Source organism: Lacerta agilis, chromosome Z (assembly GCF_009819535.1).
Source record: "Lacerta agilis isolate rLacAgi1 chromosome Z, rLacAgi1.pri, whole genome shotgun sequence".
NCBI classification, from domain to species: domain Eukaryota; kingdom Metazoa; phylum Chordata; class Lepidosauria; order Squamata; family Lacertidae; genus Lacerta; species Lacerta agilis.
Genome location: NC_046331.1, coordinates 27,379,195 through 27,394,106, shown reverse-complemented (window position 1 = coordinate 27,394,106; position 14,912 = coordinate 27,379,195). Strand labels below are relative to the sequence as shown.

The following is a 14,912-nucleotide window of genomic DNA, read 5'->3' as shown; positions in this document are numbered from 1 at the left end:
GAGCCATTTGGCCCCAACAAGAGCTCCAGAGTTGGGCATTGTTAGGCTAGGGTGGAAATACCAGTGCAGTTACTAGGCTCCTATTCTGAAGCCCCTTGCTGCACAACTATCTAGGAAGGAGGCAAGATTTTTCTGGACAGAGAATTTCTAAACAACTGTTTCAGCCATAGTGAATTTGTGAGAAAAGAGACATGATGATGTCATTTCTTTTTTTCTGCCTCTTGATACCTAAATTTTACATACTTTCCTCCCCAGGACTAAGGTACTTCTTTAGCAATGTTTTATTTGTAGTTCACCACTCCCACCACTTCCTTTTCATTCTGCAAGAGCTCAATTAAACATTGCCATAATGGAAATACTATCTTTTCAAAAAGACTAAGTAGGTCTCTGGCAAGTGCAGTTTAATTTAATCAACAATTAATACAAGCATATGGGGTTTTGTTCTGTTTTGTTTTTAAAACACACAAAACAACTTTGATTTGTTGAAGCAGTTGACTTTCCAGCTGAAGAAGCAACTCATGAGCCCTTGTGTTTTTGACTTAGTATTTCACTGATCTGTTGAGGGTGCAGTAATGCCTCACCATAGTTCACCATTTCTAAAAATGGAAAACAACTAAATAAAGCATAGCTTTTAAGTTGTTGGTTTACTGAGGTTAAATATTTAAAAGAGAGCAGGTGCTATATATTTTTATTAGTGCCATTCTGTCATGCAAGAAAAGAGCAAGGAGATTGTGAGAGGAAGAGCTTTTAGACATACAGCTCCCCCACTTGCTGTCCGCAGTGCCCCGGTTCTGTCCAGTGAGATGTAGCTATGTATGTTGATTAGCTATAACCATGCAGAGGATTGGCCATCTCATGGAAACATTGTGATGAGGTCTATATCAGTGACCATCTAAGTGGCTGGCAAGCAACCAACAAGGACACAATAGTATTCAAATGATGCTATATACTCCCCAGAAGCCCCCCAAGAGGGGTCTTTATAAGAGATGGGGTGAGGAACCAAGCAAGCACCCAGGGGAAGAGAGTTCCAAAGCCTAGATGTGGTGTTCAGAAAGATCTTATCCCACATATTCGCCAGCCTTACTTTATGAGAACATAAGAAGAGCCTATTGGATCAAGCTAATGGCCAATCTAGTCCAGCATCCTCTTCTCACAGTGGCCACCCGATGCCTATGGACCAACCCAGTCCTCAAGCAGGACCTGAGCACAAGATTACTTTCTCCTACTATGGTTTCCAGCAACCAATATTCAGAAGCATTACTACCATCAACTGTGGAGACAGATAATAGCCATCACAGCTAGTAGCCATTGATTGCCATGAATTTGTCAAATTATTTTCTAAAGCTGTATAGGTTGGTGGCCATCACTGTGGGAGTGAGTTCCATACTTTATGTATCTTGTGAAGAAGTACTTTCTTTTATCTTTCACAAATCTTCCAACATTTAGCTTCATTGGATGTCCATAAGTTCTAATGTTAAAGGGATGGAGAAAAAACTTTTCTCTGTCCACTCTCCATGCCATGCATTATTTTATAAACTTCTATTACTTGCCTCTCTTACTTACCTTTTCTCCAAAAGTTTCCAAACTCTGCTGCCTTTCCTCATAGGGGAGTTGCTCCATTTCCTTGATAATTTTGGTTGCCCTTTTCTGAACTTTTTCCATCTCTGCATTATCATTTTTTAGCATATCAGATAACAGGGGCATGGATCCAGGACCTCAGCTGAAGATCTATCAGAGCATGTAGGCTCCTGTGGAAGGAGGCAGTCCTTAAGACGAATGTGGAATTTGAGGCCCTCTAGATTATGTTGGCTTGAAATGCCATAACTCCCAGGCAGCATATCTAATGGTCAGGGATGATGGAAATTGTATCCCACCAACCAGAAGGCTAGCAGTTCCCCAGTCCTGTTAAAATATTCTATTTCCAGGCTGCTTAGGGCTTTAAAGGTCAATATCTGCACTTCGAATTGGGCCCAGAAGTAAATGGGGAGCCAGTAGAGTTGACACCACACTAGGGTCATATGCTCCAATTTGGACTCTTGCTGCTGCCTTGTATCTTTGGGGAACCTCTACCTGCTCTTTAGTGCCAGGAAAACAGTAGGCAGACTGTTTCCAGTTGCTTTATGCAGGGAGGTTGTGGTCTCCTAGACTTGGAGATCTCAGGGCTTTTCCCCTTTACATTCCAACTTCTGAATCAATTATAACTTCTTCTTTTAGTATAATTTTTATTGATTTTTTAATTTAAAAAAAGCTACAAGGAAATACAGTAGCGTGCATACAGAAGTAAAATTTCCATTAACACAAAGTTATACTATTATACAGAATTAGTTACAACTTCTGATGTTCTCCATGTCTGCTTCTCATTACAAGACTTGGATTGGGAATCGAAGACGAAAATATCGTCTAATGGGAATTGAAGTCCTCCCACCTCTAGGTGGCCCTGCTCTTTTCCCCAATCAATCTGATTCCAGCAGTAGATCAATAACCATTCCAGAAGATGATGCTTCGACAGATGTTGGAGATGATAATGACAGGAATGATGAAGTTTCAATATGTTTATCAGAAGGAAGCTCACAAGGTATTCAAACTTGTCACTAGTATTATATTGTTATTTCTGTTCAATCTTATCCTAATAGTCTGAATGTTGCCTTAATGTTGCCTCCCTTTACCCCAAAGCTACTCCCAGGAAGTAACTAGCATTTGGATCCTAAATGCATTTACTTGGGGCTAAATCTAAATATGTTCAGGATTACAAAGTTTTCCTTTAGCCCTGGGAAGTCCTCAAAAGATAAGGAAGCAGCCTTATAAAGCGTCAGACCATTGGCCCCCCACCTACCTCATAGGCTATGTTGACTGGCAGCAGCTCTCCAGAGTTTCAGATGGGGTTTTCCCAGTCCCACCTGGAGATGCCCGGGATTGAACTTGGGACCTTTTGCACACAAAGCAAATGGCATACCTTGTAGTAGTCAGTTGGGCAGTGAAGGCAGTGTGGTCTTGAGCACCTGACTTGCAGATAGCAAGCACTGCTGCTGCTTACTGAGTGGGGGATGGATGAGGCATAGAGAGCCTGTTGTTTGGTGGGGATGATGGCAGAAGTGTTGGATTGACTTCACTGCTTGCATGTGCTGCATTCAGCTCCCCTTGCTGTGCTCCTGCCTCAGTCATGCTTGCCATTCAGAAGCCAAGTGCAAAATGGCTCCTCACCTTTGCTTACACCTCTGACTGCTACTGGGCATACCACTGAGCTATAACACTTTGCCAACTGAAAACACAGCTGAAAGTTAGAAGTGGAGAAAGCAGGATTTTCTAGAAGAAAACGTGCGCTCAGTTGAAACGAGGCTCATATTGCATGTGGAAGGCAAAGTGCCATTGTACACATTTACAAAAACCACATGTCAAGGAGTGCGAGCTGGATCTTCAAGTCACAATGAATGCGGTTTGTCCCTCAGGGTCAGAGAGGATTGTTCAGGCACCTCTCTGGATTGAATACATTGTTGTTGCCAGGAGGATGTAGAATAAAGCTAGCTGCTTGGTAGATTCTGTGCATCCTCATTAGTTTTTCCAGATTTATGAGGGTGTGATTAAGAATGGTAACTGCCAGTGCTTTTTTTCTGGGGTTACTCAAGGGTACACAGTACTGGAACCTTTTTTTCTAGAAGAAAAGCACTGGTAACTGCAGTGTGGTTTGTGTAGGTGGCTTTCCCCCATCCCACCTCGAGATATTAGTTTACTCAAAGAAGAGGCATCAAAGTGCCTGTCACATGGGAAGATGTTTAGAAAATGTCTGCCTCTTCAAGCCCCATCCCTAGTGTTAAAACCAGTCCCAGTCAGGGTGGTGCTCAGTATTAGTATTTTTGAACATCTCCCATTAATCAGTTGAGCAACAAGCAGGGCCAGCTGTGTAATAGGGTGGCTGGCCTTTCAGGAGGAAAGGGGTATGACAGTGACCCCTTAACAAAAAAGCCAGTTCCTTGCTCAAGTGAAATGGCAACTGTAATTCAAACTTGACTACATAGCAGGTGGTAGAGCCACAATAGCATTGATTTTGATGCAGTGTTACAAAACGGAAGAACCAACAACTTACTTAGTTAGGAGTGAACTTGCAGTTACACATTTTACTAGCTTTACAAGTTCAGCTAATTGCTCCTGGTGTTTCTGACTAGAGCAAACCAACAAAGACTTTGGCTTCTGAACTTCAAAAAAAAATAGACACATTTGCAGATTTGTATGCCAGGCTTGATCTTATTGTTTTGTTTGAACAACTTGCTGAGAAAGTGGCTGAAAAACCCGAGAACTGTTGGGAGCAAACTTGTGATGGGTTTGTCAGAATTTCAATTATAAAAAGAATAAGATAACAACATAGAATTAGTTGAAGATGACTGAAAGCCAAGTAAGTTAACAAAGTCTGCAGATCTTCTCTGCCTTGGGGTGAAGGAAGCAACTCCTCAAACAGGACAATAGAGAAATAGTCAGAACACTCTGTGAGTCAAGTGAAAAGCTGCCTTAATATTAATTGGGTCTGGCACTCTGACACTTATGAGATGGAGCTGCCAGGGAGAGGCAGGAAGAAGATGATTGTAATCAATACCCCACACAGCTGCAGGATAAATACAGAATTTATTAGGAGCAGAATAAAAAGAGGCTTGGTTATTATCCATACACACACAAAGCTCGAAACTTGTTCAATCAGAGGAGAACCGCTGGACCATGGGCCAGATGTGGTCCTCCAGGCCTTACTGTCAGGCCCTTGGAACTCTCTCTAGGCCACCACCTTGCCATCCCTGCACAAAGCTCAAGTATTCTTACCTTGCCATAATGCGTCCTTTAACTCTAATTAATGTCTGAAGTATGTGTATGTATAGAAATCTTTGTGTGACGAGTGTAGCCCGCTGTAAATATATCCACTGCCCTGCCCCTTTTACCTCTGACCCCATCCACACCTGAACACAGCCCTGGAAGGTTGTCCATGGCAGAATACAATCCCCACCCCTAACTTAGAGAGACACCACTGGGACTCCTAAGACATACAATGGATCTGCCATTCAGTATTCACTGTTTTATCTGTCTTGTGTACTTGAATTTTGGTGGGACTTGGCTACTGTTTGGATTGAGTAATGTGCTTTGATGCAGATAATCCTTAAAATGAAATTCGTTTACCATCCCATGGTGATGACATAGTGCTTCTTATAGCTGGACTATAGATTGTAAGATTATTACAGTTTCTAACAATGTTAGCTTCAGAATATGACCACTTAATAGTCCAGAACCTCTTTAGTTAAGGTTATTTCTTCTGATTGTGTAAATTAATAGACAGCAGAGGTTGTATTTGGAGAACAGATCGTTACTATAAGCTATGGTGTGTGTGAAATGGGCAGCATTATTTTCTCTCTCTTTAAGGTGTGGATTGCTTGACACCTTATAAATTCAGGAATTTATTCTAGAAACACATATTTTGTTTCATTTCTGTAGAAGAACAAAGTGAAGTTCTTCAGAATGAAGACACTGGCCACAGAGAAGAGGACCAGGCTACTGTAACTGACATAAATGGGGTACGGATGTTTCCTAAAACTTAATAGTTTGATTAAATCCAGTTACTCTGATGGGCTGATGTATAAAGGGCTACAGATTTTTCCAGTGGTTTTCTGGTAGGTTCTATATTCAAGGCTCTTTTATGCAAATGCAGAAACTATGATGTGCACAGAGTCACACCCTGAAAACCTCTCACTTGGTTAAAAACAACCCAAAAGATGCAGGGGCATCTGATGTTCTAATCATATGTCAGTACCTTTTTGATTTCAAAATGAAAAGCACCATTTGCCTTTTCAGACAATACAAATCATAGACGATGAAGAAGATGGTATGATAAGTGAAATAGAACAATTGAGTTGTCTTCTGGAATTCAAAGTAAGTAACTCCTGTAGAAAACAGCTAACATTTGTTTACAAATAGAAAGATGATTAATCAGCTTCAACCCAAAGTGCAGGCTTTGTTCAAGGAATCAAAATAGGACCCTGAAAGGACAGAATTAGTTCGGAAGAGATTCAGAAGAAGCAAAGAAGGACACAAGACATCAAATGTTTACTTAAAAAATCAAACTCTTAAATGATAACAGGTTTTTTTTTGTTTTTTTACAAAATACTGAAAGCCCAACATTCTTCAGTTGAAGGCAGCTTTCTTTGGGGCAACTGAAAAAACTAACATAGGAATTGATGAGCCAACTAAAATACAGTTTATTTTAAACTATCTTTATTATAAACTTAGGCACAATATGGAACAACCTATTTTTTATGTATCCAATGTCAGAGTAGACCCATTGGAATTAATGGACGTGGCTAACTTAACGTCTGAGTAGGACACAACCCATTACACATGGGGCATTCTGCAAAATGAAAACTAATCTATTTTCATTTTTGCCTTAACACTGGTGAGCTGGTAATAGAAGGGAGAGAGATAAGGAATTTATTTCACTCGCACAATACAACAATTCTGCTGTACCATTATTACCAAACAGTGTGTGACCCATTAACCTTTTGAGGCAACCCATTTCTGCTTAATGTCTCTATCCTAAAACGTACAGTGCGCAGGAACTTGAGGGTGGGTATGTGATGAGGAAGGGGAATATTGCCAACTAAAACAGTGCAATGTCGTGAGGATGCATTGAAGTTTGTGGGGATATTATTGCATGCTCGCAGGCAGATGGCGCAAGACCCAATGTTTAGGAAGAGGCTGCTGATTGCTTTGAAGACAGACGGCTGTTCCAATTTCAGCAGCTTGCAGATTACAGCTGAACATTTGCTTTTGATGCTATATGAGCAAAAGCAGTTGGAAACTGTGACAACTGTTTTTTGCCAAAATTGTGAAAGGTTACATGTGTACATAAGAATTGGGGGTGGCTTACTTTCAATTCAGACACCCTCAAACAAATTTATGTTGGTGTTGGAATAAAATATGTATTTTCTACTAGAACCTTACCTACACTGAAATGAGTAATGTCTTTAAAGCACACACAATGTGTGCATAATTGATGTCCATGCATTAATTTCTGGACTCTGCCTTCAGGATAAGAGCAGTGCTGAATGAATGTGTGTGTATGTGGAAATGACCTTTTCTTAATGTCACTTGTCACAATACTGAATGTCTTGTTGTGACAGTATGTCCTACAAAACCCTGTTTGTTGATTTTTTTTATTATGTTTTGATATGTGGGCTTCTTGGTAACATAGTCCCTTTGCATAAATATTCATGTTTGCTTTCATAGGTGCCCCACAAGCTTTTTTAGCTAGTGAGAAATTGGATAAGCTTTTTAAACCCCCCCCCCAGCTTTCTGTGGACCCCACGGCAGCTGATTTGAAAGCCACTTTGTACTGTCTGTTTTCCTCAGTTAAGGGGCAAGTTGTCCAGTGGTGGTTTATCGCTGCCCCCAGCCCACCCTTCTCTTTTAAAAAACAAACAAACAAAAACAAAACACATTTAAATTGTGAAGCTATTGCAGTTTGCTTTACTCCTAAATGAAAACTAGAAAACACCTATGCTAACTGGAGTCTATTTGATCTCCAGCAGCTTCTTAAACTAGGCTAGGGAAACTAATTTGCCTTTCCTCCAACTTTTTTGTGGTTATACCATTTCAAGAGCTCTGCAGTAGGGTTTTCTGGTTTTGTAAAAAATAAATAAATCAGCATATTCCCTACAGAGCTCTGTAGGGTTTAAAACTGCAACACTGATTCTTTATTTGCTGTTTTTGTTTTTAAAATGTGTTAATACTGTTGGGGTACACTGGACCCCCTCCCATTATTTAGGATGAGCTCAGTATTTCATTAGGGCATTTTTTGCTTTCTGATTTGTCTTTGTTCTCTCCCCACCACCACCACCTCTGGGCTTCCTCATAGCCCAGAGAGAAATTTTAGTTAGAAATTTCTAAACAGGAGTCACTTTGAAATTGATGATTAACTTTATTTCCAGTTAGGACTTCAAAAAGAATTCATTGGAACCCCTATGACAGATTTGGTTTTTTAAAAAGTTGTTTGATAGTTAAAATGGCATTCATTTAATTTTGATTCTTGAAAAAAGTATAAATAGATATTTTATTACAATAAAAGTTATGGACAGCAGCATCCCTCAAGCCATCAAAGGTGCCTTACAGTGCTTAGGGGTCATGGGCAAACCTCTAATAGATAAAGTCCATGAGTGAAATAGCTCTTTCAATTCAGAGCAATATGTTTCCAGTGGTTTCCTCACTGGAATGAACTCAGCATATCAAGTAAAATTTAAGCATTTTTCAGAATTCGTTTTGCCCATTCCTGTTGTCTGCCCTGCAAGGCAACTCCTGAATGGGACCTGGTGTTGCAGCCTTGCATTTCTGTGATGTTATAAGTCGTATTATTGTTACGCTTGGCACGATTCAGATGTGCCCTGGAATAGGATGAGTGTTTTTATTTGTTGTTGAAAAGGCTAGAGTAATGGCTACAGTGAAGGACTTAAGACATTTCTATCCATTTCATTAGGACTGTGAACCACCAACTTGTTTTTTGCACAAGTTCAGTGATGCATCATTGTGTGCTAGTAGTTAATCAGAAATGTAAGTGCCAAGTTTATAAGGGATAGGTTAGTTGGTAGGTTATGAGGCTCTTAATCTCAGGGTTCGGGGGTTTGAGCCCCACATTGGGTGAAAGATTCCTGCATTGCAGGGGATTAGACTATCGATGACCCTTGTGGTCCCTTCCAACACTACAGTTCTGTGATTCCGGAGTCCTCAACCCAGAGCAAACCACAGTATGCCAATTAAGGATGCTGACTTGCTTAGCACTACTAGTTAAAAGGTGGCTGAGGCAACAGCCATTTGCAGGCAGCTGTAGGACTGGGCTATAAGGGCAGTTAACACCATCCTTTATTTGAACTTGAAAAAGTCATTGCCTTTCAAACGTAAGGATAACAAGCATCAGGCTTGTAACCTTCAGAATATTCTTAACACAATGCAAAATTAATACATGAAATCCAACACTCCATTGATGGCCACTCATGTCGGTGGCTTTAAAAGGAGAGTAGACATATTCATAGAGACTAGGTCTGTCATCAGGTATTTGTTCTGATGTCTTAAAAAAGGTTTTATTGATTTTTTTGTCAAAGACAAAGCAATGCATAATTGTGGAATAAAATAACAACAGCAAACCAATCTACCAAATTACAATCTTTCTTCACTGAATATTGTATGGTATTTAAATACTCCAACCATAGCAAATAATGAGAAGCTGGAGAGATGTGGGAAAATCCCTCCCTGTTAATATATCTTCTGATGTCTGTATGGAGCCCCCATATTCATGGGATGTATGCCACTGAATCAGAATGCAGTACTGATATCCAGTTTGACGAAAGTTTTCATCCCCTATGAAAGGGGTTCCTATTTTTCTGCCTCTTGGGAGATTTAGGATTTCTTTATAATTTCAGTATCTACAGCATAGAAAGGTGGTCGTGGATAGTATACATGTATTTTTCCTTTTCATTAAATATTTCTGCAGCCTCTCCAGTTGCCTGAAAAAGCCCTGTGGGAGAAGTTAACCTCATGACATATTTCCCTGAGCTTTAATTGCAGCATGGGAAGCCAAGGAGGCATCCACTGCTTTCATTTTTAAGGGAAGTTCTTCCTTTTGGTATTAAAAAACAAACTCCACACTGATTTCTTTAAATAGTAAAAAGACTTCATTTAAAAACAAAACAGTGAACAGCTGTCAGGTAGACAGTAGGCAGCTTCCCCAGCTTCATATGCTTACAGGAAAGCAAACTGGGGCCATGCAGGCACCCAGGAAGGCTGAAGAGTGCATACAGATCATCAAAGAGATGACCCATAGATGGGAAGAAGGGAATTCAGACCACCACTTGGACACCATAAAAGTAAATTAAGGACAACAAAAAGCTTCCACCTGACACATAAGAAATTTTCACTGACATTTTCTGTCCCCTTTAATAATATTCAAATGCAATTTTATCAATCATTAGTTGATAGAGAATTGTCAAAAAAAAGTGCAGGAGACATTTTTTGGCATAATACCACTGAATGCCGTGTGTGTGTGTGTGTGTGTGTGTGTGTGTGTAACTTTCAGGTCCTGCTTATGGCCATCTTATTAGCCACTGTGGCAAACCTTTGGTGAGAATGTTCTACTTGGCTGCAACTACTTGGCTGTATGTGTAAACAAGACAAATGTATGCTCTTGACATACTTTATTTGTCCAGATTTGATCTGTTCTTTGTTTTAAAATGTTCCCTTTTTATATTTCCTCCCTGTTGTATTAAATGAGGAATGTAACAATCAATCCTTTCATAGCCCAGTGCTGAACTTCCCCCTGTCACACGACTGCTCTGCCTTCAAAATATATTTGCTCAGAAAGAACACTGTGGAGTTCTAATTTGCAAGTCATCCTCACAAATGAGGAAAGAGAAATCATTCATGCTTGCTGAAATGTTTTTCTGCGCACTGTCTTTCTTCACACCTTTCATTTAGGAAAGCTCACATCTTTTAAAGGGGGCAGGGGACCGCCCCAATCAAGCCCTCTTAAGAGGAATCGCAGTGGATACCTGTGCAATATTTCTAGTGTCGTACTCACAGCAGTGTTTGTTGAATGAGCCTTGTGGAATGTCATCCTTGTATCACTCCCCTGTGATAAGGGAACTGGAGGTGGGGAGGTGGTGGTGGAAGCACTGCAGGCTTAATCTGCAGGCCAATGAAGAGGAGAAATGGAAATTTGCAGGGAGCAAAAAGGGCCATCAACTTAGCTACTCCTCACTCCTCTGGACTTGCTGGAGCTCCCATCACCATTCCCTAGTGTGAAGCCATTCACACTTCTGGTTGTAAAAGTTGCAGTTATTATGGAGTGCAGGGCAGTGTCTGACCTGGTGGTGATTTTACCCACACAGTCCATTCTTGTTGGTTCTTGCTGGCTTGAGGCTCTGAATGCTGCTTTCCCTCAATCATCAGTCTTCTCCTTGAGTGGGCTGTATCTGCTCCTTGCCAGTCTTGCTGCTCTTTCCTCCCCTCCAGGGCCTGATTGGTGCCATCTTCCCATAGAGACAGAGATGGGCTCCTTCTAAGTCGCTGTGCATGCCTTCAGAGAGGGCAGGTGGACAAGTGGCAATCACAAGAAGGAGCAGCAAAGCCAGAAAGCTCTACCGATTGGCAGTAGTGCCTTGGCAGGTGCCCAGTGATACTGGCCCTTGCTCCAAATTAGGGGCTCTGCAATAAACAACTGGGGCTGTAGTTTGACTGGGAGCATGGGCTGAAGCAGGCTGGAAGTACAGCTCTGTTCACTAGGCAGAAGATACTTGGTACGAATCCCGAGAGCTCTTTCTCCTCTCCAATCATGGGTGCTAACCTGTTCCCTACTTACCTGAACAGGGTTTTGGAACCTGAACTCAAGCAGACCTGATTAGACTAGACACTTTGGTAGCCTCAGGTAGAGAATATCTGTTAAGCATTCTCTCTAGATTTTTGCCCATTGTTGATACTGTTCCTTGTGTACTTTCAAATTTTCAAGTAGAACTCCATTCAATTATTACCATGTATTTGCAACATAATCTCCTTTTTAAAAAACCAAAGAAACAGCTAGGGGTTTTATTCATCTCAATCTGACTTGGAACTGAATAGCCTGAGTTAGTCCTTTAATTTCAGTGAGTCTGCTCTGCATATGATTAACAAAGGGAACAATTTGGTTCATTGTACTCAGAAGCTGAAGATGATCTTTGGAGTTGTGCATATATATGTAACTTTCCCCCCCCTATCTGATTAGACCCAAGAAGTAAGGTTCGTTGAAGAAGATCTGGAGCATGAAAAGAAGAAATATTTGGAGCTACAGGCTTTCACTAGGCGTTTGGTACTTGCTATCAAAATGGATGATAAAGAACAGCAGCAGGTAAGACGAAAGTGTAAACAGCAGAGAAGATCTTATTTTATAGAGGTGTGCAGTGACCACAAATTTTGCCTTGTATCTGTAGAAGAAGAAGAAGAGTTTGGATTTCATATCCTGCTTTTCACTACCCGAAGGAGTCTCAAAGCGGCTAACATTCTCCTTTCCCTTCCTCCCCCACAACAAACACTCTGTAGCACTTGGAAGCAGTCCAGTCTGCTTCGGATCCACTCGATGCCATTCTGATTTAATTTTTTGTTTGAGTCTGAATCTGATCCGTAAATATGAAGCTCATTTTTGTTCCCATTGACTAATTGAGAAACCTACAAACCTCTATACTATTTTTTTTTTCCTTTTCACATAGATGGATGAAATAAGAGAGCATATCCTGAGTGAAATACACTTGCAAAATTTCAGGCAGATCCGTGCCAGGGTTTTTATGCAAGGAATCGTTGAACTCTCTTTTTTTCTTTCCTGCCAGAATTGGGTACAAGTTTCAGGCATGATCACCCTTGCTGAGTGAATGAAGCCTGCCAAATATCAGAAAGATAGGTGCAGTGGTTCTCTCACATGGGCAGACTTTATTGTTTGGGGTAGGAAATAGAAATTGTTATAAAAAGCTATAAATGTAACTCACTTTCTCACTGCTCCTCCCTAGCTGAATACCCTCAGGGAGGAAAAGAGAGAGAGAGAGAGCAATAATTTTTAATTGTTATGAAAAATATTTTATAGTCAGGCAGGCTAAACCTAAGCATTCTGATAAGGGTTCATTGCAAAGGAACTATGGTACCTATGCAGTCTGCTCCTCTGTACAGTCATACCTTGGTTTTCAAAAAGCTTAGTTCTCGAACGTTTTGGCTCTTGGATGCCACAAAGCTGGAAGTGGCTGTTCTGGTTTGCAAACTATTTTAGGAAGCCGAATGTCCGACAGGACTTCCGCAGCCAATCAGATGCCAAGTTTTGTTTTCCGAATGTTTTGGAAGTTGAACAGACTTCTGGAATGGATTCCGTTCAGCTTCCAAGGTATGACTATACAGTTAACATAGAAATAAGCTCCACCAACAGAACTACATTATTTTCAAACAAGCATGCCATGAGCATGTTTAAGGCAAGGCTTTTTGTCGCCTTTACTGCAAACAGGACTTTTCTTTTCAGCCAGAACTCAGTTCTGTCACCTCTCTGGTAGGCGCCATTGCCATTCTAAGAGAACAAGGGAGCTGTTTGGCACCTCTTTTTCTAGAAAAATACCACTGGCTGCAGGAGATTAGTACAGCTACCCCTCTGACAACATTTTTAGATAGTAAAACCTGCATGATCTAATTGAATTATATTTCTAACATGATTAAAGTACCTAATTGTTAAGAGGCTTATTTAATAAATTTATACCACAGTATTTGGGCAGCTTACATTAGCCATTGAAAACAACTACTGAGGCCCTGCAAGAAAACTTTGCAGTGTGCAGTTCTCTTGTTTGGGGTTTCATCCAGCAGTTGCTCTGTGGAATGGTAGCACTATGAAGCAGTTGCTGTGATCTCCGCTAGTCCACCAGAGGCTGTTGCAGCTTCTCATTTATTTATATTTTGTATTCTAATTCAGGCACTTCTGGCAGACTTGCCTCCAGAATTAGAAGAGGTGGATTTCAATCATTCATTTCCGGAACCTGATGATACCTCGTTCAGCTTGTCGTCTTCATCCGAGAAAAACGCCTCGGACAGTTTGTGATCTTTGATGCAATGCAATGTACTTGCCTAATCTGTATGTTTTGAACAAATTGCATTTTGTTGGCCAGTACCCTTGAATATGAAGGTGGGGGGTAGGGGTGGAGGTGGGAAGGGACATTAGCAGCCTCATTAACTGGGGGAGGTAGGTGGTAGCGACAAATTCATAATTTTGTTTTTTTTGTTTTTTTTGGTGAATGTGAAAGCTACTTGAGAAAAATACACTATGGTTCTAGCATCTATGCCTTGGTTATTGTACCTTTTTATTCATTACTGACCTGCGTCGGTAACAAAGCCCTCCTCTGAGCAGGGCAATAAGTAAGAATGGAGGGAAAGTTGTGAATTATACTAACAATTCAACCATAATTTCCTAACCTAGCCCACTAGTCCTGTTCAATGCCTTCGCTCCCTTGCCCCTCCTCAGGTAGGTTAGCAGGTCACTGGAAATTAAGGCCTTCAGGAGATGAGTGAATAAAAGTTGGGCCCTCACTAAAACGACGATGGTGATTCCAAACAAGGGATCAAGCTAAAGAAGCTTGCAATTGTACTTAACAGCGAATCATTGCTTCTTCTCTCTTCTCCACCTATCTCCAATGCCTGAAAAATTATTGGAAGAGTAAAGCTAGCTATCTTAATTGATTTCAGTAAATTGTATTGTGCATAGTGGCAGATGGAAATCCTGAACAAAAGTAGTTGGCTTTTTTTTTAAAGGAATGCCCAAATGCTGGGAAAAGCAACCATTTCCAGAAGCCCCAAAACTCTCTTCCATGGTACATAGTGAGAGTGTGTGGCAATAACACTGGAGAAGTCACAAAGGAAAGCATGTACAAAAATCCAGAATTTGCATTTGACTTCTGTAGCTTATTTACATGACCAAGCCTCAGCTGAAGGCTGCCCAGAAGATGCTTTTGTAGTTCACAGGAGAGCCTTCTCCTTGGTTAAGACACAGAATCAACAGACGGGGGGAGAGCTTGGGAACCTGAGGACTGAGAGAACTGTTGATAAATGATGTTACCAATGGAAGTACTCCCTGGCATTGCTATTTAGAGCAGCTGCTCAATTCAAATATGAATTAGCCTAGATTCCCCCCCCCCCCAATATCAACAACACTGACTTGTGAATTGGCTGTGGCATACAGATCAGCAACTTAAAAACACTTTTATATGTTCCTGACTTGGAAGTCATTTATTTCACCTTGTTAGGCAAATACAAGCCCATGCAGAACTGAGCTTGGTGACAAATGCATTTTAGTCACCCGTATCTGTTGCGTGGGTCGAAATCTTGATGTGCACCAAGTGTTCAAAATA

The 14,912-nt window shown here is 40.9% G+C and overlaps 1 protein-coding gene across 5 annotated transcripts in view; it reads left to right on the top strand.

Annotated features, from left to right (window-relative positions):
* HDX (highly divergent homeobox) overlaps positions 1-14,704 on the top strand; it is a 46,577-nt gene extending 31,873 nt beyond the window's left edge. For all 5 annotated transcript variants that reach the window (XM_033138364.1, XM_033138363.1, XM_033138361.1 and 2 more), the window contains 5 exons: positions 2,368-2,575; positions 5,467-5,546; positions 5,824-5,901; positions 11,771-11,893; positions 13,484-14,704. In XM_033138364.1, coding sequence (XP_032994255.1) covers positions 2,368-2,575; positions 5,467-5,546; positions 5,824-5,901; positions 11,771-11,893; positions 13,484-13,609 — 615 coding nt within the window. In that variant the 3' untranslated portion in view covers positions 13,610-14,704. The remainder of the gene's footprint in view (positions 1-2,367; positions 2,576-5,466; positions 5,547-5,823; positions 5,902-11,770; positions 11,894-13,483) is intronic.
* The last annotated feature ends 208 nt before the right edge of the window (positions 14,705-14,912 follow it).